General features: G+C 33.9%; 1 protein-coding gene across 1 annotated transcript; it reads right to left on the reverse strand.

Moving 5' to 3' along the window:
* Positions 1–162: 162 nt before the first annotated feature.
* On the reverse strand, positions 163–27,000 carry LOC111060806 (fas-binding factor 1). Its single transcript, XM_039429725.1, has 18 exons — positions 26,782–27,000; positions 25,749–25,814; positions 24,375–24,426; positions 22,807–22,933; positions 21,828–22,378; positions 20,777–20,918; positions 20,016–20,062; positions 19,664–19,855; positions 17,955–18,259; positions 11,217–11,441; positions 10,633–10,739; positions 9,826–9,922; positions 8,830–8,981; positions 8,473–8,576; positions 7,799–8,010; positions 7,261–7,404; positions 920–1,096; positions 163–324 (listed from the first exon to the last, which is right to left on the reverse strand). Exons 1-18 carry the CDS (start codon positions 26,830–26,832, stop codon positions 178–180), a joined length of 2,898 nt encoding a protein of 965 aa, XP_039285659.1. The 5' UTR covers positions 26,833–27,000; the 3' UTR covers positions 163–177.
* Between the last annotated feature and the right edge of the window lie 32 nt (positions 27,001–27,032).

Consider the following 27,032-nt stretch of genomic DNA (forward strand, 5'->3'; position numbering starts at 1 on the left):
ACCTACCAAATTTGAACGTTTTTGGTCCGGTAGATTTTTAGTTATGCGAGTGAGTGAGTGAGTGAGTGAGTCAGTCAGTCAGTCAGTGAGTGAGTGAGTGCCATTTCGCTTTTATATATATAGATTTGAACAAGTTAACTAGTATAAAATGATGGTCATTGATACCATTACAATATATTACTTTACCTTCATAATCTTCTTCTCTCGTAGCGCTACTTCCTGCAATCGCTGTTCAGCTTCCTGTAAACGCTCCTCGGCTCTTCTCTCTTTCTGTTTTGCCTCTTCCAAAGCCATAACTCCTTCCTTTCTTTGTGTTTCCGATAGCTAACAAAAAATCATTTATTTCAATTTTCGACCCACATATTACAAAATATAGGCCTACATTTTTATAAACAGTCCGAACTGTAATTAAATAGCAATGATTGAATCTGAGAAACAAAATACTTTTCATTTTGGAAATTAAGATAATTTTCTTCGATTGACCTACGATCAATAGAAATATGGGGTGATAAAAAGTGGAAAATTTTTGAATATTGTAGTATCAAATCTATTACAAAGTTTGAAACTTGAGAACAAATTTTGAGTAAAACCTATCTTAATGGGGGCATGGAACGGTCAAGGGAGAACAATACAAACATGATAAATACTGCATCCAACAGACTATAATATCAGTTGTGTTATAATAAATAGAGTTGGGTCATTCATGCTTAACTGCACTTATCGAACAAAATAGAACAATCACAGATTGACAGTGTGACAGGTAGACATTAATTGCTTGTTTTAATTCCTCAACAAACAAGTTGAACCAAAACTTTGCAAGTGTGCCCTCGCCCTTAACTGTCGAAAGGTCTCATATTTGTTTTGTTCTCTCTTGATCGTTCCATGCCCCCATTCAGATAGGTTATTCTACTGCACCCACTTTTATGAGATGTTCAATGTGCTGCTGTTTGTTGGTCAATTCGGTTTCCAACTCTTGCAATCTCCACTTCTCAGCTTCCAAGTTAATTTGCTGTTGATGCAGTTTTTGTTTGTCTTCTTCAACTTTGCACCTGACTTCCTTTGCTGCCGCCAAAGCTCCCTCCATCTCTCCTTTGGCCTGCAAAGCACAAAGTTGTCCACTACAGTTCAATCATTCAAAAATGTACATGATCGTTAATATACCGTCTATCAGAAAGAATCAACTCCGATGTGAGGTTTTTTTAATTTTTATAATCCAGACAGTGTAAAATTTCAAGATTGAATCTGTAACAATAACACTTCCAACTTTAGCATAATTATCCATTTTCTATATGTTTTGATTAATTTAAAAATATACTTTTCAATACGGAATTAGGACTTCAAATACTTTCATACCCCTTAACCTTATATAAGTTTTCATAAAAATAAACTTCATGAAGCGGCGTTCAGACTTGAAATCCCTTCATACCACACAACCTCTATCAATTCAATTCAATTCAATTCAATAATTCTTTATTGAGGAATTCAGCACACAATGATTAATGATTAGAACAAATTTTTTGATCTAGGCTAAACTACATGAATAGCTATAGTTGAATGACTAAATCGATAGACATACAGAAGAATCCAATAATCAACAAAGTCTTGAAGGTCTTATTTTGCAAAACGTAAATTAAATAAGTTACATGATAAAAAAAATACAAACCTCCATTAGAAAAAATCAATAAAAATAAACATGTAATGAATAGCCCACACAATACCCAATCAAAGTGCTCTGACCCAGCAATAAAGGTATAGTCCCACATGAGTCATAGACTTGTGTGTGGGACGAGTACCGTCATATACTAAGTAATTATTTGAAATTGAAAGTGTCAAATGAAAAATTCAAAAATGAAAGGAAAAAATAAAAAGTTTTGAGCAAAGAACAGCGGCAATGAAAGGAGATAAACAAGAATCAAGGTAGGTACATGAAAGGCAAGTCATTTATATTACAGTTTTGCAGATGGCAAAAATGTTTCCTGATTCCGAAGCTAGGGGACTTCTTAAACGGTATGTCTGAGTTACTCTTTTATGAATTAAGAGTACAAAGGCTCCAGCAGATGTTCAGAGTTACAGGCACCATTCTCTTATAACCAATTACAAATATTTTTTTGTAAGCAAGAATACCAACAGTGGGATCAACTATTTCTCTTTTTGGGGCTTTTCTTAATAGGATGTTGGAAACATAAAACGGGTTTGTGCGGTTTATTGATTTAATAATTCTAGGGACCTGTAGGCCCACATTTGCAGAGCTTCTAGTATTGTAATTATGCGTTACTTCTGTGACAATACAATCCCTATTTCTGAATGTAAAAACAAGTACATTTTTTATATATATTTGTCTGAGAGTCAGTAATCTGGAGTAATTGAAAAGTGTTTCTGTGGGGTACTGCTTCTCTAATTTCAAGCCTGCTTTAATTATCAGCTTCTGTATAATATACAGAGGCTCTAACGTAGTTTTAGCCGCTCCACCCCATGCAATTATACCATAACTAAGAATCGATTGGACATAGACAAAATAGACTGACTTAATTTCTTTTTCATTTAGTATGAAGCTAAGCTGGTAAAATATATAGATCATTTTTCGGAGCTTACGTTGCAAATTGATTATATGATTTTCATATCTAAGATTACTGTCTATCATAACACCTAGATAGTTGTAGCTTTTTACTCTCTCAATTGTCTGGCAATTGCAGTCAATGCTATAGTTATCGTCGCAAGAATGGAGTTTCAGCATCAAGTCATTTCATTAGGGGGCTCACTTGATGTTCTAAGTGCGATAGGCAGACATTTTGTCTTTCCCACTGGTCTTGTGAATCGGTATAACCTTGGCGACTTTCAGATCATCAGGAAATACACCAGTTTTCAGGCTCAGATTTATAAGGTGATTTAATGGGACCAATAGAATATCAATATTGTCTTTAATTAAACTTGTACTAATCCCATCAAAACCTGGGGCCGAGCCACCTCGCATATCTCCTACAATCTTTAAGAGCTGACCTTCCGTGACTGGCTGTATTTGAAACTGTAAATTGGGATTGTTACACAAAGTGCCTTCGTGAAGTTGTTCCTGTGAGGGGGGAGGCAACTCTGCAGCTAACTTACTTCCTACTTTTGAAAAATATTCATTAAAAGCATCTGCCACCTCTACTATGCTCTCTTCTCTGTCATCCTCAATATTTTCAAGAAAAAGTTGTATGGGGAGTTTCTGTTTTTTTACTTTAGTTCCATTGTATTCATTTATTATTTTCCAAAACTTTTTCGGATTATTTGCATTATCAGTTAATTCTTTTTTGTAATAATTAATTTTAACATATTTCAAAGTTTGACTGAGTCTATTCCTGAATGAACGAAAATTATGAAGTAATTGCTGGTCGCCAGGGTTATTTCTAACTAGTTTACTCATCCTATCCCGTTTTCTAATTTCCCTTATCAGCTCGGTAGTAATCCATGGCTTGAGTTTTTTGTGGCATGCGCGTGCTTTAAAAGGCTTTTCAGCTTTCTCCTTTAACTGACAGATTATTCTCAGAAAGTGAGCACAGCAGGTGTTAGCCTCCTGTTGCATTGTTACCTGATCCCACGATTGTGCCTCAAGCAAGGATCGAAATTGTACCTTATTGAAATAAGTTTGGTGTGTGTGCATAGGTCTAGGTTCGACTTGTGGTTGGACAATTTTGCATAAGACAGCCCAGTGGTCAGTTACATCAGATTTCAAGATTCCCGCGTTGACTGCGTTGCAGTCTGGATGCTTGACAAAAATGTGGTCGATACATGACTGAGAATAGTCGGTAACTCGGGTAGGTAAATAAATGCCTTCAGTGAATCCGTTCGAGTACATAATGTCCAAGTATCTGTCTTTATCATTATGCCCTCTGTTAACGGGTAAAGTGTCTATATTAATGTCACCTAAAAATAAATAAGATGTGTTTCTTTTTTCAAGATTACAGTAAAATGTCTCTAGATCATTAAGGAACAAATCAGAGTTCATAGCTGGACTGCGATAAATCGAAATGATAGAATAATTTTAATATCATTCAATATATCATTTAATATCATTAATAGAATAATTTCTATCATTCAACTTAAAATCTGTTTTCAAGCCAAAATGCCTCGCCTAATTTTATTTGATCTGTTTTACTGTTTAATTTGGAATCAATATAAACCACCGTACCGTCACTCCTATTCCATCCCGCAACCGTACTGAATACTTCGTATCCCTCTAATTGTGTTAAGATTTTGTCATTATCAATCCACGCCTCACTCAATGCAATGAGATCAAACTTTACCTTCAAACTCTCCAGAACAATCAAAGCCTCGTCTATGTTCTTATGATAGCTTCGTATATTAAAGTGAATTATTTTTAGACTATTCGCCCTTTCTCCCTCATAAAACTGTCTCACATCATCGTGCTCATTGAAGTATTCGCACTTTACATGGCCAAACTCATCTAAACCTACATTGCCTCTGCTCTCTCCCATATAATGTTAGGCTATATGAAATAGAAATAATGTGTTTATATAAGGCTTAGGTAAAACCTGGATATGGAACGGATAGATTGTAGATTGTAGAAAAAATAAAGAGAAAAAAATATATATCATATCATAAAAAAAGAGAGAAAAAAAATAGCTGACTGCTCAACCGTGCACAAAGAATATAATAAACAATGTTTAATGACTCTTTTCGATGAGGAAGTGATAAATCTTTATAGCTTCCCATTTAAAATGAAGTGCAGTTATCATTAATTATTCATTTCAATGTACGATAGAACATGATATAATAAAATGTTCAAAACTCAAATTTCAACTCATTCTTGTGTGTGCTACAACTAAATAATAAAAATCCATCGCATAATAATCCACAGGCATACAAAGACATTCACACCCATTCATACTCATAAATGAAAAAGACAGGCAATAGAGGAGAAAGAAGTGCTGTAGAAGTCTACTTGAATTAGGGATTAAAATCTTTATCCGAGAATGATAAGATAATCCAGCTGTGAGGAAGACTGAATATTGTGTATCGAAAACTGATTTTTAAACTTCATACTGTGTACGGGTTATGTAAATTGACACAATATCTTGTTATCATAATGATAATCATTATCCTCCGATTCTTAGCTTATTTCTTTTATACCGTTCGAATCCTACACCCCTGCCTAAGTCAGTTATATTTTGTAACTCTGATTGAATAAACAATACCTATCTCATTCATTATCACTCTCTCGCTCCACCAGACAACTCTCACTCACCCCCCACCCCCTCTAATTCACTCTTCCTCCATCCTTCCACAGATTCATTCAAGTCTAATAACAATGCCAATCTTCGGCATGGCACAGATATCACTATTTAATCAGCTAGAAAGGTGCTACTAACGATGCATTTTTCCTAAATACAGTATATTGAATTTTATCAAATATATTGAATAATCATTCATTCACTCATACACTCATACGCACATACTCATACTCATATTACACACACACACACACACGAAAAAAAATAACAATAAAAAGTAACTTAATGCTATAGTGTTCATCATTAAATTAGTCCAAGCTCATAGCACATTTATTTCAGTTCAATTTTTTTTCTGTGCTCAATTTTTTCAAGTCGTCCTCACTCCCGATTACGTAGACTCTGCCTGCATCCTCCTTCCTTACTTTGACCCGGCCGACCCGATCGGCCCACACGTGACGCACCACCTTCTCGCTCTGCGCCCTCTCAGCCATCGCGAATAGCTTCCTTCGTCTCGGTGTTAGCGACTGGTTCAAGTAGATGTTGTGATTTCCACTCATGTTTATGTTGTTAGTAGTGAAGCTCTTACACAACTTTCTCTTCGACAGTAGAGCGTCCTTAACACCTCGCTGGACAAATTTAACATTATTCCCGCAGACATATTTATATTTTTATTTTTCGGCAGGCGTCGATCGATGTATGATCCAACGCCACGTCCAGAGCTTTACCAATCTCCACCACCCTATCATAACAGTTCTCTCCCTCGGTTTCTGGTACCCCAAACACTTCTATCGTATTTCGTCGGCCATACTGTTCTTGGTCGTCCTGTTTGAACTCCCACTCGAGAAGTCTGCTATTCAATTTAATATTCTCACTGACCAGAGCGTCGATCTGATGTTGCTGCTTGGCGATTTTAGCAGAATTGGCCTCCAGTTTTTCCAGAACGGCTGCTATCTCTGAACTAAGTTTTCCCAGCAGTTCATCTTTCAGGACAGATAGTAGTTCAGTCATTTTCCCCAGCGTTACTGGCTCACCACTTCGCGAAGATGAAGTTGAAGATTTAGCGTGCTTAACGGGGGTCGAGTCTGATTCAGATCTCTGCCGACGCAACACACCAACACACTTCGCGCAATTCCAGTCCTTGCCTTGCAAAACATCTAAATCGGGGTCTTTGAGGTCGACACACTTAGCATGATACATATTATTACAGTTCACGCAGTTAATTTTTGATTTGGCGGTACGGTTCACCGGGTTATTACAAATACCACATGAACTCATTTTGATTCAGATAAACAAAAAGCACTTTTCTATTCGTACGGGTCACCCGATATTTAAACAAACGAGTCTCACAGAAATTCGAATTGTTGCACGGCTGTACAAAATGTTTTTAACAATTCATCACAGTTCACTTTCAAGTCAAACCCGAATCGACAAACAGATAAGACGAGAGCTCCGAAGAATCAACTGTTCTCAACGAGCTCCGAGCTGATATTGCGTACCGTATCTGTTTTCTGTTTTTACCGTATTCCTACATATTCATTGGTAACTATTCAATTCAATTTTATTTTCATGTTATGCATCGTATATAATACAAGTATATAATACACGAGTATATACTTGTGTATATAATACACAAGTCATAAACATCACATCAAAAATACATTACATATGTTACTAAAATATTTATATAATATAATCTAAATCATTAAAAAAATAAGCTAATATCACAGATGGAATTGAAGTTGGATGAACCAAAAACAGTGGAATCAAAAGTCTCGAATTCTGAAAAGTTGCAGATCATAGAATTAAGTGGCATTTTTAGTTTTTAATTAACCATAATTCAATTTATTACTTGTAATGGCTAAACAATGGTAAGCAAAGACAATAGTCACATACATTCAAATTTCAAAGTAACATTCATTTACAAAGTAAGACTAGATAAATTTTTAAAATTGTGAAAAAATAATATTTGAAAACTTATAAATATGTTAACTAGATAATCAAGTAAATCATGACAAATGATTCTACTCACCTGGATAATATCGATGCAACTGATGGCTGAAGGTTCTTGTCCTTGTAATTTTGCCAAAGTGTCCAATCGAGCCTGATTGGCTGTAATTTGTAATCTCTCTTCCATCGCTATTTTTTGCTCTCTCAGAGCATTCTCCTTCAATTCCTTGAATTAAAAGCAAACTTAATTAGGACTTATTTTGAAATTATAAAATTGCATATTTTGAAATGTGCTCAACACTGCAATTCGCATGGCAATGACGGGAGCGAGAGAATTTTTAAGCCAATGTTAAATGGTTGAAATATTGTCGCCGTCATGCCAATCACAGTGGTGTTCACGAGACCTAAAGTCTACAATTAACATAAAATGCCTGTAGACTAACATTGTAATTGCATTTTCAATCAAAAACTATTTATTATTGGTAAGAAAAGGCAAAATGGTTAGTTTTAAGACTAGCTTGGATAATGAAAGAAATCTTGTGATATCAAACTTCTGTTGAACCACATTAAACTTGTTCTACATTTTGCCTTTCTGAATCCTCATTGTTGGCTCTTCTTACCTCTAGTTGTTTTCTCAATGACTTGATGAAATCTTTCTCCCTTTCTTGCTCTCTCTGAAATTCCTCTTCTCTATACTTGAGAGCTGACTGCTGTTTCCTCAGTTGCCGGTTACTCTCCTCCAATGCTCTCTTCTCTTGTTCCAGTTTCTCTTCCATTTTATCTTTCTCAGCAATCAAATTCAATCTTTGCTTTTCGAGGCTGTCTTTTATCGCTGAAAATATACTCATAATCATTCAAGTGAATTATGAACAAATATATTGTTCATTTCTAACAGAAATAATTTGATTCTAGTAATTCACAATTGTGATTAGCAAAAGCTGGGGTACCTTACAGGACATTTTATGGACCTAGTAAAATATACATGATAAGCATACAATATTCTGATTCAAGTATTAATGCGTTTTGCGTTACCCAAACTGAAAAGTTGAATCCGATCATCCTATTCTTTGAAAACGTTATGGAAGATATTTAATGTGAATAATTAATAAATAAATTTATGTTTTAAAATTCAACCATTTTCATCTTTTAAGTGTGTTCTTGTGTGAGGAGTTAGATTATTAAAAACAAGGAAAAACATGCAGGGTCAAGTGAAGACTTTTATATCCATAGCGGAATTTTAAACTTGATATAATGAAAGAAAATAAAATTAATTTTCGTTCTCAAGTAGGCCTACCTGTAATTTCATTTTCTTTGTTGATCAAAGCAGCTTCTCTAGCAGATAACTCAGTCGTATCCAATGGCTTCTTTTCTTCGAATGCTTTTTTCTTCTCTATCAACCTATAAATGAAATGAGTATTGTAAATATTTAATTTTCTGATAAAGATAAATAATAAGAATATCATAGATGAGAAAAAATGGAAATAATTTTCGTTCACAAGTAGGTTTCTTAGTTCACCTGAAATTAATTGTCTTTGTTGATCAAAGCATCTTCATTTCATGCCTGATAAAGATAAATTATAATTTCATTGTTGAGAAATAACGTACGAGAGCAATGCTGCAAGATTTTATCACTAATTCAATTTCTAGTTACCTAGAATCATCGAGCAAAAGTTTACTGATGCTGGCAACTTGGTCCATAGCCAGACGATGGAATTCACCCAATTGCTTCAGATCTTCCATTTTTTCTTGTTGCAAATTCTCTATTCTGATATTGTGCTGTTGAATCAACTTCTCTTGTTGGTCCTGAAAAATATGATAAATAAATGCCTCATAAAATATGATAAATGAAAAATATGATAAATAAATGTATTTATGAAAATAAATGCCTCTCAGTAGAAATCACAAAATTAATCTCAGGTTGGGTGGAGTATCAAAGAACTATTTTTACTGTAATTTCCAAGTCTTCAAAGAACATATAGTCTTCGAAGAACTATTTCTACTGTAATTTCCAAGTCTTCAAAGAACATATATGGACAAATACAACCACCAATGAAATTTCTGTGGTAATAGAGAATATTGTGCATGTCAAAAGACTATTTCATTCACTCAGCTGAGTACTAAGGTTGAATACAAAAAAAATGATTTCTTACAAAAAAAAAATGCGAAATCTGGCAAAAAAGTATCTATGATAATAATAATAATGTCATGTGCTCTGGCTGGCTCAGGTCTGGTGTCACAGTTTTCAGGTAGCACCTGATTAATTTCATGACCTAACGACTGTTTTTAGACAGCCGGGACCGTCGATTTAATCTGTCCATCCGAAACACGGGAGTGGTCCAAGAAAAATATATTGCCTGGGCCAGGACTCGAACCCGGGCAACTGAATCATAATAAAGCCATCTGATCCACTCAACTGGCTCTATCTATATGAATCGATCCAAAAAATGTATATCGATGACAGATTTAATCACGAATAGAAAATAATTATGAAAAGGCAAATTCTTCAAACGGTATCTTCAGTGCTCAATGATAGACGTTTTATATACCAGAATACAGCTATTAATTTAATTGAAATCACATATCTTCACTTCAGAGGATTCATTTTACAACAACCATAAAAAACTAATGTAGGTTATAAGTTACATACATGTAGTTGGGTGATCCTTTCATCATAATCAGCCTTAAGATCAGCGAGACGTTGTTTTAGTTGTTCTTCTCTCTCCTCCCATGAAGATATTTCATGCCTGGGAAGAAATTCATGAATAGAATATTATTATATACAATAAATGCCAGATGGAATGGGAATCGAACCTGGTCATGGGCGCAACAAGAGCAGACGAAATTGCGACGCTCCATTGCATCTTGTCAACAGGGTAAACAGGATAAATCTATTACTCATTACACTAAAGAGCTGTCAGTCTTAATAGATAGAAAAATGGTGTAAATTCTGCGATAGTTCATTTTAACGTCACCTTTCAAATTCAATTAATGAGAGTATTCAGTACTTATTATATCACTGTACTTGATTAAGAATCACTTTAATAGTAAAGTATTATCCTGCTGTATTTATTAAACACGAAAAAATATTAATAATTTGGATATAAGGCCTAATTCACACTGAAGTGGCGTGGCGCTGACGTGGCACGGACGGTGGCGTGACGCTGACTTCCATATAAACATATGGTTCAATGCAAACAGAAGTGGCGTGGCACTCCAGTTTCATTGGACAATATGCTCATAATATACAGGAGAGGCATGGAAGTGGCAAAAAGTGAGTGCCACGCGACTTCACTTGAGTGTGACTTGGACTTTAGGATTCCTGTATCACTCTACATTGAATTTTACTAGCATGCACTAAATCTAATTAACTACTGAGGTACCTTGGGAGAATTATCACTTCTATAGAAGTTCAGAATGCCAAATGCTTGATTTATTTGTCACATTGGTACATTACCTATGAAACTTTTCCATTATCTTGATTTCATCATTGTGTCTGGATTCTTGGATTTCTAGGCGTTGCTCAAATGTAGCCTTTTCCATCTCCAGCTTATGTATTTCGATCTGAAAAATATTGGAAGATCTTGTTGATAAATCAGATGCCAAAGCACACAAGAGAAAAATTTAGCACATTTCAAGAATATGATATTAATAGAATATGGAAAATATCAATGTAAATCTTCTTTCTGGTATCTTTCAAAATTACTACAAGATATTTCAATATAACTCAAGTAATACTCAGTTCTACTTGAGATGAAAATTTCATTTTATTCCCAGATTACCAATCTAGTTTCCTGACTACCAATGTAAATTACCTACCTCTAATTCAAAGCATACAAGAGAAAAATTATTCACATTTCAAGAATATGATATTTATAGAATATGGAAAATATCAATGTAAATCTTTTTTGGCACTTTTTAAAATTACTACAAGGTATTGCAAAATAGCTCAAGTGATATTCGGTTCTACTTGAAATGAAAATTTCATTTTATTCCCAGATTACCAATCTAGATTCCTGACTACCAATGCAAATTACCTACCTCTAATTTAGATACGGTGTTCTTCAGTTTTCTTCTAGATCTCATGTTAGTGTTCGGTTTTTCATTTGTATCTTCCTGAATTCCATTCTCTGCTGGGTTGTCATCTTCATCAGAGCTCTCGTTTCTATTTTGAGAATTTAGAACTGGGAGAGACAATGAAAAGCTGATACCCTCATCGTGTTGTACATTTGGAACAGCATCTTTCCCTGATTCTGTTAGCAGGGCCTGAGAGAGAAAAACGTTCCACAATAATAAGTCAGATTACCATTCCAAATTATTGCAATACATCCTTTCTAACAAACCGAAACGATTCTATAAAAAAAAACGAAAACAATATTTTTATATGATCAATATTTTTATTCTTGTAATAATATCCTCATCATCACTTTTGAAAGCATAATTGGTCCTCATCAATTTTCAATAGGCCTACCCTTGAATGAAATATGGATAAGGGTATAGTGAATAAATAATATTCTCAATATATTTACAAGATGAACATTTCTTGATAAAAATTAGCAATTTTATAATGAAAAGAAGTCAATAGCCTAATTAAATCTTGAACTATGAAGGATAGTGTGCAATTGAAGAATTTTGAAGTGACACATAACCTCTAGCTACATTTGGACTGTTGTATAAATTAGAATTGGAACCGTTTTGGGCGTAAGTTAGCCTGTGGTACTTTTCTGTAAGTTGTATAATTCTGAATGATTGAATAAATAAAATAAATAAATAAGTAGGACATTATCAACATTTTCCACATAAAATTTACTATATTCAAATACTTATGGGCTACTTAGAATCTCACTTCCCTTCAATGAACTAATTCTAAAGTATTTGAAAGTCTACTATTGTAAAGTATTTTAGTATTAAATTCTTTAGTAACACACGAAAGTATTGCAGCTATATTGCAATGGTGTTGTCCATTACAGGTCTACCTCTGAGGTATTCTGTTTTTATGTTTTAGGTTATGTTTTATGTTTTTAGGTTGGCAGGCCTGGACCGCCTGTGATGTTTCAAAGTTGTATCTGTTCCGAAACTTTTACGTAACTTCAAGTATTACTCACGTTATAGAGAAAAATCAGTTATGGTAGGACTAAAGTAAAGTGTTGAGTTCATATTGCAGTTACTAAGATATGTTAATACTGAATCAAGTTCGTGTTGTTGTGTGTTTTCTGGATCAGAGTGTTTTTAACCTCACTTTCGGATGCCGGCTGGCTAGGTCTTGAACAGTGCAATATTATCAGTCTTTGCGCCTTGCTCAGTTGCATGCCACTAGTTGCATGCCATATAGTAGTCTGCTACTGTGAGTGCGGGTGAGTTTTGATTCCTGTAACGGTGACTTCAAGAGTATAGTTGATTTTCAATCTGACTGCAAAACCTCTCTGAAGTGATAAGGACAAATAATCATCAATGAATCGTTATCAGCAAACCTTATAGACAACCCGTTACATTTTCTCAGTGTTTAACCTGTTGATTCCACGTGCCTTCTTATTATCGTTCTAGATAGCAACTTACCTACAATCTTAATGAACTTCTAGTTTCTTGTTGCTTGCGTTGTATATTGTCTCCATCTTACTCACTGTGAACAATTTTCTATAAGAATGGAAAATATTCAGCGTTTTCAGACCTCAAAGAATAAACCCGGAATAATATATAAAGGACATAAGTATAGAAAATCGTTCTCATCTACTGTTAGCAGTGTTATCACTTGGCGTTGCCTTGATAAGGAATGTGCGGCTTCCATGAAGACTGATGTGAACTGTGATAGGGTTGTTGAATTGTCTGGTACTCATAAGAATCATACTCGACTTTCAATGCTTTCTGAATCCCCTATTTCGTCATCATCCACTATCTCTGTTGGACTTACAACTGAAGTGGGAAATCAAAATATCGATTCCAATAGTTTGTCATCGATGCTCGATGGATCGGATTCTCAATTTGGTCCTCTGAATGATGAACTTTCCCTTTTGAGAATTGAAAATGAATCCTTGAAATCTCGGCTTGAGAAGTTGGAGATACAGCGTAATGCGGCTTTAGACAGATCGATTGAACTGGATATTCCATTGATGCAAAGTCTGGATGCAGCTAAAGACATTACGACACAGACCGTTCCAGCTCCAGCCAGGGACAATAGGACTAGCGGAACTCTGATTGATCGATTAAATACATTCATCGGTGATGAATTATTCACAGACAATGACATTGATGTGTATTGTAAGAAAATGTTTTCTAGATGTAAAGATTTAATTGTCGTTGACACGGCTGTAGTGTCTTTGATTATCAATGATAGTAGTTATGACCTCTCCTTTTTATGCCCCAATTCGTCGGTAAACAGAAATATTGCCTTTATTCTTAATGACAATTGCAAAGTTGATTCTGTAAATGGATGGAGTGGCTCACACTGGAGTCTTGTTGTATTTGATTACATTGATAGTACTTTCTATAATTTCGATTCTATAAGACAATATAACAACAGGTCATTGAATATTTTGGTGGAAAGAATGAAACTGGTTCTCAATTCGGATAGGATAGTTCATGTAGACTGTCTGCAACAGCAAAACTCATTTGACTGTGGTTTCTTATCGCTCTTTCACCTTGAAAGCAGAACTAAGAACAAAAGTAAATCCATTAATAATAGTTTTGAATTTGCCAGATTTGATTCAAAAAAGTATAGATTGGAGGTATTGAGTGCCATCGTTAATTTTTTAAAGCAGCAGAATGATGATATTGGTAATTTTTCTCAATCTACTGTCTCAACAAATCTTGAAAAAAAATCTCTTGCTCCGAAGTCAAAACTTGTTAAACCAGTTAGAAAAATTAAACTATTCATGAGTAGCCAGGGTCGTACTGTTGTTGATAAATTAATGCGTGACAAAGATGAAAAATGTAAAGTAACAGGTACACTAAAGCCTGGAGCTTGTTTTGAGGATGTGACCAGGGAGGGCGTGGGTGACTGCTCAGATTTGGGGCCTCTGGATGCGGCAGTGTTAATTGGAGGGGGTAATGACATTGCCAGAAATGATGCCAAAGGTTTCATATCAGTCCTGCGTAGGAGGCTGGCTGATTTAAGACACACCAGAGTATTTTTATTTGACATTCCACACAGGTATGACCTCCCAAAATGGTCTTGTGTAAATAAAGCAATTCAATGGGCAAATTCTGAGATACATAAAACATGTAAACATTTTGAAAATGTCACTGTGTTAGAGCTTTGTAAGTTGGGAAACGTTTTCATACGAAACATGGGCACCACTTGAATAATCTTGGAAAGCGGTACGTTGCCTCACAAATCTTAAAACAATTCAATAAAGACGTGATAATTCCAACCAATAAACTTATTCCTCTAAAAAACTACTAAGGCCATCAGCCGAGACTGATTTCAATCCATATCGGCTGAATTATAGGGATGATTATGCCATTCACTCTAGGAAAAGTAATATAAATATCTTACATCAAAATGTACAGAGCTTATCAAATAAAATAGGACTGCTGGAGGAGATTATTGTTAATTATAAGTTGGACATTTTATGTGTATCGGAGCATTGGATGACTGATGCTGAGCTTGAAGTAAACTCTAATATTAAGCATCTACATTTAGTAACCGGCTACTGTCGCTCAATACGAATTCATGGTGGTGTGGCCATATATTCAAATCATGATGCGTCCCAATACAAAGTATTAACTATTTAAATAACATTTCGGTTGAGTTGGACTGTGAATTAGCAGGAGTTCATTTCTTGAATATTGATATCATGGTCATTACTGTTTATAGAAGTACTCAAGGTAATTTTGAAACGTTTTGCAGGGTTATGGAACTAGCTTTAAGTTATTTAAATAAGAAAAACCGGAAATCAATATTATTGGTGACTTCAACCTGCATTTTAATAGAAATAGTAAGGATGCAGAACACTTTGTTATTTGTGTTGTATGTATGGGTTCGAAATGAGGGTTCATGAACCGACAAGGGGTACCAACTGTCTGGACAATGTGTTCACAACTTTCAAAGAAAGTTTGAGTGTTCTAGTGAGTAACTGTCATGTTAGTGATCACTTGGCCAACTTATTTCAATGAGTAGAGTGAATTATATCGATACACAGAAATCTAAGACAAACACTGAAAAGATTTATAAAATAGTAACTAAAATTGATGACAGTAATATTAATGTACTTAGGAGTTACCTGTTGATAGAAAGCTGGTCAGATACTTTCAATAATCATGCTGAAGTAGATACAAATTTTGAAGCATTTCTAAATACGGTTACATATTACTATAAATTAAGTTTCAACGTAATCATTACAATAGGAAAACTGGTTCTGGTAGACGTTCAAGTAACAATCTAAACTGGTATACACAAGATTGAAAAATCATAAGAATAGGCTTGATTTTTTATATTTCTTTCAACACATCCTCTGATTATAAAGATATGTATACTCGAGAAAAAAGTTATTACAGACTAATGATAAAAAAGCAAAAAAAGAATCCAACAAAAGTTTAATAGAGAATTCTGAAAATAAGTCGAAGACACTGTGGAACATACTAAACAAGGATAAATCAGAAAAAAAGAACTACTCAAGAACATTATATCTCCAGACAGTTTCAATAGTTTTTTTGCAAATATTGCTAATGAAATTGAGAAAAAACTTGATAAAAATGATACAGTTACATCAGATAATCTACTAAAGAATAAGAATGTTCTTAATACCTGAGAGTATTGAGATGTTTAGATTCAAGCCCATTACAGAGAATTGCGTTCTGGAAGTTGTTAAGCATATGTCACCAAAGATAAGCAAAGATCACTATGGACTATCCAATGCCCTAGTTAAACGAATCATAGATTGTAATGTTACCCCATTCACGGCACTTATTAATGAAGTCATCGCTAATGGAAAATTCCCCACTTCTCTTAAAATTACCAAAATTATACCAATTTACAAGAAGGCAAGCATGATGATATTGCCAACTATAGACCTATTGCTTTGGTCCCTATACTGTCTAAAATAATCGAAATTCTGCTTGCAATGCAATTTTGCAAATTTCTTGAAATTAATAACTTGCTCTGCAAAACACAGTTTGGCTTCCGAAAAGGCCTCTCAACCACACATGCTCTTATAAAACTGGTTGAAGAAATTCTTGACTGCTTTGAAGATAAATCCTCTACCGCTGTCTCTTTCTGTGACCTCAGTCGTGCATTCGATTGTGTGTCACATGATATCCTCCTGGCGAAATTGAAACACCTTCATGTTGACGGACCTGAGCTATTTTCTTCCTATTTACGAGGCAGAGTGCAGTACGCCTCCGTGAATGGTGACAACTCTCGCGTTTTGCCTGTGGAGTGTGGTGTGCCTCAGGGGTCTGTATTGGGTCCAGTGCTTTTTCTGATCATGATTGATGATCTTAGCATAAATGTCCCAACAAAAATCTTCATGTATGCCGATGATACCACAGTTCTTAATAAGCATAAAAGTGATGCTCAAGCTGTTGCACTGTCGTAGAGGAATCTGGAGTCGGTGCAAACTTGGTTGAATGCCAACGAACTGTTCCTCAACAAAGCCAAAACCACAACAGTCACTTTTAGGCTCAAAAAGGGATCAGCAACAAATGATACTGGTAAGGAGCAGAAATTCCTAGGAATAATTACTGACCCTACTCTAAGTTGGGCACAACACATTGCTGTTCTGAAAAGTAGGTTGAGCAGCGGCGTGTTTGCCCTTAAACGATTATGTGGGGAGTTGGATCAACATGGACTACGTCAGGCTTATTTTGGTATTTTTCATCCACACATTTCATGTGGCCTTATAGTCTGGGGCTGTTCTTCACAAGCACAAGACATTTTCATAATGCAGAAAAGGGCTGTCAGAGTCATCGCCAGGGCGCGGAATCGGGAACATTGTAGAGATATTTATAAAGGTCTTCGAATTCTAACTCTATATTCATTATATATATTGCAATGCTTACTATTCCTGAAAGCAAATCCAGAGAAGGAGGAGTTGAAAAATGCAATTCATTCGTATAATACAAGATCCAATCAGACGCTCAATGTAACACGAAGCAGACTGCATAACACTGATCAAAGTCCCTCGAATGTTGCAATTAAATTGATGAATAGGCTTCCTATTGAGGTGAGGCAACTTAATCACAGGAGGTTCAAAAAGATTTTAGAAATATTTCTCTTGAAAACCCCCATTTACTCAGTTGAAGAGTTTATCGACATGAAAATGAATGTAGAAGATTTCAATATTTAGAATTTATTAATATTACTGTTATATGAATAGGATTAATATACCATACATGTTTTTGTTGTAATGTGACTTTGTATTGTTTTTTATTGACAGTATTTGTATTGACTGAGTGTTTACTGTTATATTGACTGGCCTTTATGTCAAATTGTGACATCCTGTTTTTTGGCTAATAAATTTATTATTATTATTATTATTATTATTATGAAATTGTGCTTAATCTACTCATTTACTAGATATGTTCTTGTACGTTTATTTTTTCAATAAAGACCCTACAATACTTGTTCCAACAAGTACAATTGCGGGTGAATTTTTTAGGAATCTGTTATTTATTCTGTCTATTATCCTTCTGAATATAGTCGATAATATTGATATCGACAGATAAAACAAGTTTGGTTATCAGAAAATGCATACATGCAGGTTCTGATTCATGTTAATGAATATGTAAAAAAACATTCAAACAAGACAAAAAATGAAAAATTGATAGTAATAACTGATGTACCTGTAAGAGAACGTTGATCCTCTCCTGCTGTTTCTTCATATTGACTTCGACCAACTGCTGACGACGGGCCTGCTGCTCCATCAGCTGATTCATCTGCTGCTCCTGCACTCTGAGTATATTCGCCTGCCTGTTCACCAACTCAGTCATCAGATCTTTCTGCTGTTTCATTTGAACAACAGCCAATAAACCGCTCTCTGTCTGCTGCAGAATGGCTGCGTTGTTCTTATCCACAACTGAACTGGACGACAGCAAATCTTTCAGCTGCGAACCCTCTTCGTTTGATTTCGTAGTAGCTAGTTCATCATCTGTGAAATTTTGGTGAGAATGGGACTCATTTCAAAACAACGAAGCGGAAACATCACTGAACACTATCAAACTATTATGAAAGCTTCAAATTATAAGTGCGGTGTCAACAATGAATAAATTGAACCAATTTACATTACTGTATATCAAAGCACTTTCAAGCTCAATTAAAATAGCTTCAATCATTTAACCTTCCGGTAGTCGCGCTCTACTCAATCACACGAGCAGTCGCGTGTTGTATTTTTTACAACATCCAATTTTCCAAGTGTTATGTACTATGTTTACTATCAAAACATATTAATTAATTGTATAATTACTTTTTCCATCTTTTTGGATTATTTTACGCCTATGAACATTTGGATGATTACCATTTCACAGCCCAATAAGGTACATCAAGCAAAGCCATCAATTCTGTGTTATTGGTTCGTTTACAGTCCCCGTATACAGTTTTTCCCTATCGTATTCACAGTGCGACTTATGCACTGTCGCGACTAAATGGCACCTAAAGACTAAACCATTGCTTGGTTGATACTGCAACTCAGTGGAGTGATGAGGGGAAAGTTTTGGAATGCATAGGTGACTCATTCACTGACACCACCCCATTTAATATTTTTGTGCAGCAAAAAAACTGACACTGTTGTACTTTTTACAACAGCGCGACTACCGTAAGGTTAATGATCATTGCATTATTACAACTTGTAAACGGATTGACCAATGGAAATTGCCATTCTCATAAGCTACTTTTGATTACATCGTTTGTGAACAGGAAAAATATTTTCTGATTAGATCGACTTCGATGGAGAAAAATATTGTCCCGTAATAAGTTTCAATTCATCAACTAGCATCCATAACTTTTCTACACCAACTGCAATTTTCACAAGTTTGATGACCCCATCTTAATCGTTGAATATGAATTCATCACCAAAGACTTTAAATTCTACTGTATAAAATACTGTACACATAATAATAATATTATTATATGAAGAGGGCTTATTATTATGTGCAGGAAGACTGGGTAATTATTTGAGGAAATAAGAATTGATACATCTTTTTTTTTGAATGAAGAGAAGAAAATTAATTAGTGATCTTGATCTTTCTCGTAGCCTACAGTCATAAAATACTTTGAAACTTATAATACTTTAAAAAATGTTTTAATTTGAGATGCATTCAAAAAGTATATTGAATAAGATAGGTACTCATCGCTGATGCTGAGTTAGTTGGAAATCGTTATTAGTAAACAATAATAATTGCTGAAAATCCTCATTTGGCAGTGTGACATTCATCGCGATATAACGATATTTTTAAAACCATGTGGAAAAATTTAGTAGTTTATTATTTTCTCTAGCAGTTTACTATTGATTACTCTAATCAATAGGTATCTTTATGGTAAGATACAAACTGGTTACCTTGTTTCATTTCTTTTATGATTGGAGCTGACTTGGCTTTGGGAACTTCTATCTCAGGCTTTTTTTCCTTTTCCTGGTTCATGTCTTTCTCTTGTGGTTTCTTTTCCGGTGATTTAGGAAGAGGCTCATTGTGAGCTTTGTTTTCGCCTCCAAGCCAGGATGGCAAAGGGGCGCTCTGAACACTTTTCTTTTCTGGAAAAAGATTATTTGATCAATAAAAAATGAATATTTCAATCACATTAACTTACTTCATTCAATATTTCATGAGTTATGTACAAATGTGATGTGGATCGAACCAATAGTTCCTCAAACCAAACTAATCAGTAAAAGGATTAATTAAACAATATCTCACCTGAATCGTCATTGACTCCGAACAGCCAATTTTTCTCAGCATCATCCCTGCGAAAATTTCGAGAAAGCATTATTCATAAATTGTTATGTGAGAAAGATAAACTTATTTCAACATCAGTGTATTATAGTATGAAAACAAGGACAAGATCATTAATTTTTACAAGTTGGAGATCTTCTGTCATGAATTACTTGATGGATCTTATGGCAATGAATTTTTCTGTTACTAAAAACTCACTGCAAATATAAAGTTTTGAAAATGATGAGACATGAGAACCATTCTTAAGACTCAAATCTCAGATAGTAATAATTTATAGTTACATTTATAAAATCACTTCACTTATATGGGCTACTTCATTCAAATTAATAAAAACAATATAAAACTTTTAGTACCTTTTTATAAAAACATTTTGAAAACTTTAAAACATTTCAACAGTTAAAAGTTCATCTACATTTATCTATCAATAATTATAGAACAAATATGCTAAATTTGCACATAGAATGAGTTTCTATTATGTTCAGGCATTATCGACGCTGAAATTCGAATTTAATTGACACTTTCTACTGTGATACAAATCAATATCAACTTAACGTACCAAAGAGACTTCAACTGTAAGGCTTTTAGAATGATATCATTTTTTATTTAGACACAACTTGCAAGATTCAGAACCCTCGAATTATACTGATTGGCAATACATCAGTAGCAAAATTATAATAATAATATTGACGAAAATCTGTTCCAAAATGTAATAATTATTTGTTTACTTTCTGGCAGGGAGGATTTCAGTGGATGAGCCGGGCTGTACTGATGACAAGCCTTCTCTTCTGCGTCCGAAGCCGGTCCTTCTTCCAGAGCCAGACGACGGCAGATATTGACTCGCACCAACGCTACCTTCTCCTTTCTTTTCTACACAAAAAATTACATTTTTGTAAATAATATCGGACATATCGGAAAAAATTGAAAGAATTTTTCTAGATTATATTGCACAATAAAGTCTCATGATAATTCTATACAAAACCCATTAGAATTATTTATGAAAAAAGTATTAACTTCCCACAATAGAAACGTATTAAGGTGATAGAGGATACGATTGGAATGGATAGATAGCCGCAAATATGAAGTACATAATCAAATTATTGTAGAGGGAAGTATCTGTGAAGAGATGTGAATGAATATTAGAGAATGCATTAATTAAGAAAAATCAAAATGAATTGGTACCGTATAGTGACAATTATTGAAGCTATAATTATATTTTGTTCGTGTTCAAATGCTTTGTTTTTAGTTAATTCACAATCTATTCAAATCCACTATTCGGGTCCAGATTAAAAAATTTGACTCATTTTTATGAAGAGTGTACCATATTCAAAATTCAAACTGCTATCTAAAATTATGGCTTATATAATGTTGGAAGAGTCTTCAATAAGTAGTATTCAAGGAAAATAAAAGTAATTGTTCAACTTTGAACGACATTTGCTTGATAAAATGACTTTTGTTGAATCACGTATGCTTTGTAACTCAATGGATCTTGAGTACCTAGTAAAAACAGCATAATTTCAGAAAGCCAGGCATTCAAATAGATAATGAGTGAAATTTAATGGAATATGAATGAAACAGTAATGGGAGATGATAGGTATGATAGGATTGGAGGATCCGGCGATTCAAGTTGATAAGCCAAACTCATTACGATTATCAGTGTATGATATTAATTTTTGAGATGTAATTTAAATGTGGAATCGAGCATTGTATAATGTGATTGATATAATAGATTTCAATAATCAGCCTTACCTATTACATAGATATTGAACGAAATCTCACCTGCTGTGTTCTCGAGAAAGTCTTGTTTTGCATCACTTCCAGCCACAACTGTCGTGGATGATTTGACATCTGTGATTCTCGAACTACTCGCTTTGCCAAACAATTCATCAGTTATCTCCTTTTTCTTCAAACTTGATCTTCTTGCCAGAACCTTGTCATGGCTTACCTCCTTATTTTCAGCCAACAAATTGGAAATGTCATCGTCTCTCGAAAATATCTTAGTAACAGATGACCCTTCTTTCTCCAAACTGACTTTCGGCTTATCAGTTTCAGTTGGTACTTCAAATTCTAGCGACTTCTTTCTTATTTTCGAATCAGTAGTACTACTACTGAAGGTTTGTGATTTTGATTTGTCTGCTCCCTCATTGATTGTAACTGACTTTTTTGGACTCTCCTTTATTCCCAGCCAATCCGACTTTCTCTTATCAGCAGCTGGCTGTTCTGTTGTGGTTTCTGTCTCATCCAAGCCGAATAAATCAGCTATCAGTTTGGATTTTGACGGCTTGTCGAGATTATTAATAACGGATTTTGTTGATTTTTCTGGCCTCTCACTGAAAATTTTAAATTTAAGTCAATCACTTTACATAGATAATATAAAATATTACTGATTATTGGAAGTTTATCAAGAATGTTGACTGGATTGTCATCGGATAAGAACACAAAACCCAAACCTTAATTTTGGTTAGAATAAACTTTCTATACATATATCATTGGAAATATCTTTCAATGCTCTACTTTATAAAAAAATCTTCGTAAAGTAATCGATTTTGTGTGTAAATGTCATTTTCAAAAATGAGTGCATACTCTCATTCAGTTCCAAATATCTTTAAATGTGACAGAAAAGTGCTAGAAATGTGATATTATTATTGAGTGAGATATATAGGTAATAACTTCAAAGTTGTAACTTCTAAAAATAATTTTATAACTAATAAAGTACAATTTTTGAAACTTATATTATTAAATGATGAGACATTCATACTTTACGCTGGCTGTTAAAATAGAGCTATTCGGATTGATCTTATTTGATTGCCGTATGTCCCCGACTCCATAGAAATCATCGTCATCAGACAGTGAAATATCTCCCAAAGGATCAGAGTCATCAAATTCTGAAAGAAAAATTATTTTCACATTCTTTCAGATTATGTAGCAAATCTTTTCATTCTTCCAATCAACTCTTTTAATTTTTATTCTATTATTCTATTGTTTATTCTATTATGAATAAACAATCACAATACAGCTAAAAATTGACTATTATTGTTACCTGGCTCTATTATCACATTCAAGTTGAATCCTCTTTTCTCAACATTATGTTTAACATACTTTGATGTCAACTATTCTTCAATCTAATGTATTTTCAACTACTCCTTATAGTATCTAATATTAGGCGTTAATTTTTCAATTCTTTACATTTTTTATTGCTGATGATGCCCACTTAAGTGTTTTTAGCTTGTGCGTGGGTAATGGAAAATGCGTGGGTAATTCTATTATAGTGAGGTCCACGTTATAATGACAGTATTTGATCAACTTTGGTTCTGCTATCCTTGACTATCATTCGACAAAGCCGGTGGTACTATCCTTTTCTAGGTCCACAACGATGCCAATTATGTTTTTGACAGTGTAGAAATATAATTAATTAATGCAGAGAATCGGCATCGCTATTCTCCTATCTTTATCTACTGCCATTATAACGTGGACCTTACTATAGGTGATCAAACTTTCACGCCTACCGCGTATCCGGCGCGGGATTCGAACCTAAGACCAGGTAACATTATAAATGAAAATTTAATACTATGCAAAATTCACATAACTCTACCATAAAAATCGCAGAGAAAGAATTTGTCGTTTTTCCAGATTGATTTCTATGGGTTTAGCAGATTTGATACCCAGTAAGGTCGGACTCCCCCAGAGAGGACATACCACTTGGATAACCAAATCAAATCAAATTCTTTTATTGCTGTAACATTTTTTCAAAATGCATAACAAAGTCAAAACATATATAACAAAGAATTTCAAACGGTTCAATAAAAATAAACCTTTAGATACTCTCTTAAATAATAAGTTTAATAACAACAGTCATCCTGTGTAACTGCCAAGTGTCAAATCGTTTTTCTTTGTAGAAAAGTTTGCATCATTTATTTATTTATTAGAGCAAACAATACAATATTCGGAAAAGAAAAACAGGATAATCGTGAGGTTTACTTAAAGCCCATGACCAGGATTAATAAATTATTGAGGAGCAAGATAATTCTTACTACTCCAATCAAGATTGCTTTCTTGAGATTTGAAAAAATATTTTGATCGCTAATGCAATCTCATCTCTTCAGCCTGTTGTTTGTAAAAAAACGGCTGAATCCTGGATACTACAGGAATATAACTCCACATCAAGAAAGTATAAAAATGGGCCGATTATAACTGGCATTGAATAGGTTATTCATTTTATTATCTAAGAAAAATCAGGTAGAAAAATAATGATTAAAAACAATACAGTTGAAAAACTGTCATAGAATAGTTATTAATCAACAAAATTATTGTTGAGATAAAACTCACCACCATATCCAACCTTCTTCTTCCCTCCATCTTCAGTAGAAAAAGCGGATGTCTAGGGAAATAGAAAATAATCAATATCAGAAGAACTACTGAGATAGCTTAATTATACAAATTGGAGGCCAAAGGAAAATACTACTAGAAGTTTTTTCAAGAGGATATTTGAATTACTGATTAATCTATTCATATTTCCAAAATTCAGGAAACGAGAAAAGTTTTTAATAGTATCTATTATAAAATGTTTCAGATTAGTGGAGAAACGTGCGTTTGGTAGGCTAGACGGCCATCTTGGTAGCACAGATCTTAAACAGGCACCTGTCATAATCCTCGTATTCAATATTGATTGGAAGCTGACCTGGGAGCATAATATTCTTGAAGTGTGCATAAGAAGCTGTCAGGAGTCATGATATACAGGTGTAACAGCCGAAGACCATGGATTTCGCATTGAATTTGCAACAAAAAATGTCCAGTAAAATTTTCTTATATCGACCTTAGTTTTTGAGATATATCGAGAAATTGATATTTTTGAAAAATTTCAATAACTGGAAAACTATCGGTCAAAATCTAATTCCAAGGACATGGTTGGAAAGAGGAAGAAATTTCCAATCAGATTCATATAATTGATTCCTTTATTTGACGTTTTTGAACTTTTTATGAGCGTTCAAAGTTGAAAAAAGTACATTTGTCGAGTTCAAAGCCAAATTTCAAACAGTTTAAACACTCATGAAAAGTTCAAAAACGTGAAATAAAGGAACAAATTATATTAATCCTATTGAAAATTTATTCCTCTTTCCAACCATGTCCTTGGAATTAGATTTTGACTGATAGTTTTCTAGTTATTGACGTTTTTCAAAAATATCGAAACATCGATATATCTCGAAAACTAAGGTCGATATAAGAAAATTTTACTGGACATCTTTTGTTGCAAATTCAATGTAAAATCCATGGTCTTCAGCTGTTATACCTTTCGTGGGACACCCTGTATATTTCAAGAAAGTTGAGAGGGTTGATGAGAATTGAGTTTGAAATTTGTTGATGTTGTACCATGCAATTTTTGGTAGCTGCATAAAGTGTGGCATTCTGATCTGGGGTCATTCACCACATACCAATGACATTCAAATGTCAGCTGAGGGCAACTATTTTAGCAAAAATTAACATACATAGCCTACTACCTATTATGTTGTTTCTTCTCTACATAGATCTTTTATACGTGATAGAAGTTGAAGAACTCATGGTAGAATTTTATTTGCTGTTTTGATGATTAAAGTGGAATTTTCTTAGAAGAGGAAGGGGAAAACTATAAATGAAGAGAAAAAGTTCAATAAGTGAAAAACTTGACTTTTTCGCCAATAAAGCTTTTAATACCGCGGTACTCACCTTTTTTGAACCTCGGTTTCCTCGCTTTAGTGCTCCAAATAGTTCATCATTCATATCATCAGTATCCTGGGACAAAATTAATATTAGTTTATAGACAAGGTGTCCCACGAAAGGTTAAACATCCGAGAATAATAGATTCTACATGAAATTTGCAACAGAAACCTGTTGTAAAATTCTCTTATAAACCAAGATTTCTAGATAACTTATATAGATTTTTTATAGTTTTGAAAGACGTCGATAAATAAATGAATTATATTAATTACCTTCAAGCTTACATTGTAGCAAATTAGTTACGAATTAAGATATATTAAATTTCTACGATTACGTTACGTAGCGAATAACTAGAGAACTATCAGCCAAATAGTTTGAACGTTTATAAAAAGTTCAAAAATGAAAAAATTGGTAGATTTTGACTGTGAGTTCACTAGTTTTTTTTTCAAAAATATCAAATAAGTTAATCAATATAAAAGAATCTCGAAAACTAATAAGGTCAATATGAGAAAATTCAACTTGACATTTTCTGTTGCAAATTACATGTAGAATCTACGGTTTTCACATGTTCCAACTCTTGTAGGACTCCGTATTAAACAATAAAATCAAAAGCTCTTGTCTCCAGAAGCCAAATACTTTATAGTGCTGCTGAAAAGCTTAAATGTACCGGTACAGCATGTTTAGATGACTGTGTAATGTTACGAGCTTACGGCGCGTTTTGTATCTTAAAATACTTATATTATTACAAAGATTTTATTTGTTCTATATTCGAGAATTGATTTGAGAAAAATATGAAAGTTATAAATTGAATACGGTACCAATAGGTTTGTATGAAAAACAATATTCTTGCAATGTACCAGAAGCATAGATTTAGAATAATAGCCAACGATAAGTAATCTTTAAATTCAAAGTATCTCTCAACTAAAATTATTGTAAATAATATTATAAAATATTAATCCCTTATTCAACGATTCAATAAGGATTAATGTCAATTTGTTGAATTTGTCAATAATAAAAGTACTTAATTGAATGATTTTCTAACCTTCAAAATACTAGTGGTCATGTCATAGTTATCATCAGGGACTTTTTCCATGATTTAATAAGAGCACACACTTTAATTTTACTTTAATTTTATTTCAAACTTTAAGAAACTCTTTTTAGAATATGACTAATCCTAAAAATGAATATTTATTCGATAAGATTAAATAAAAATATTATTCAGGATTCTAACCTATATTAGTTCAAAAGATTATTGAAAAATGTGTAAACAAAGTTCGTAACCAAGGTAACGAG

This window comes from Nilaparvata lugens, chromosome 5, assembly GCF_014356525.2.
Source record: "Nilaparvata lugens isolate BPH chromosome 5, ASM1435652v1, whole genome shotgun sequence".
NCBI lineage: Eukaryota > Metazoa > Arthropoda > Insecta > Hemiptera > Delphacidae > Nilaparvata > Nilaparvata lugens.

Excerpts from the sequence above, each read along its gene's own strand:
- LOC111060806 (XM_039429725.1), bottom strand. The coding sequence starts at position 26,832 with ATGGAAAAAGTCCCTGATGATAACTATGACATGACCACTAGTATTTTG. Across the intron at positions 19,856-20,015 it reads CGGAGTCAATGACGATTCAG|AAAAGAAAAGTGTTCAGAGC; the intron begins GTGAGATATTGT and ends ATCTTTTTCCAG. Across the intron at positions 18,260-19,663 it reads CATAAAAGAAATGAAACAAG|ATGATGAACTAGCTACTACG; the intron begins GTAACCAGTTTG and ends AAAATTTCACAG.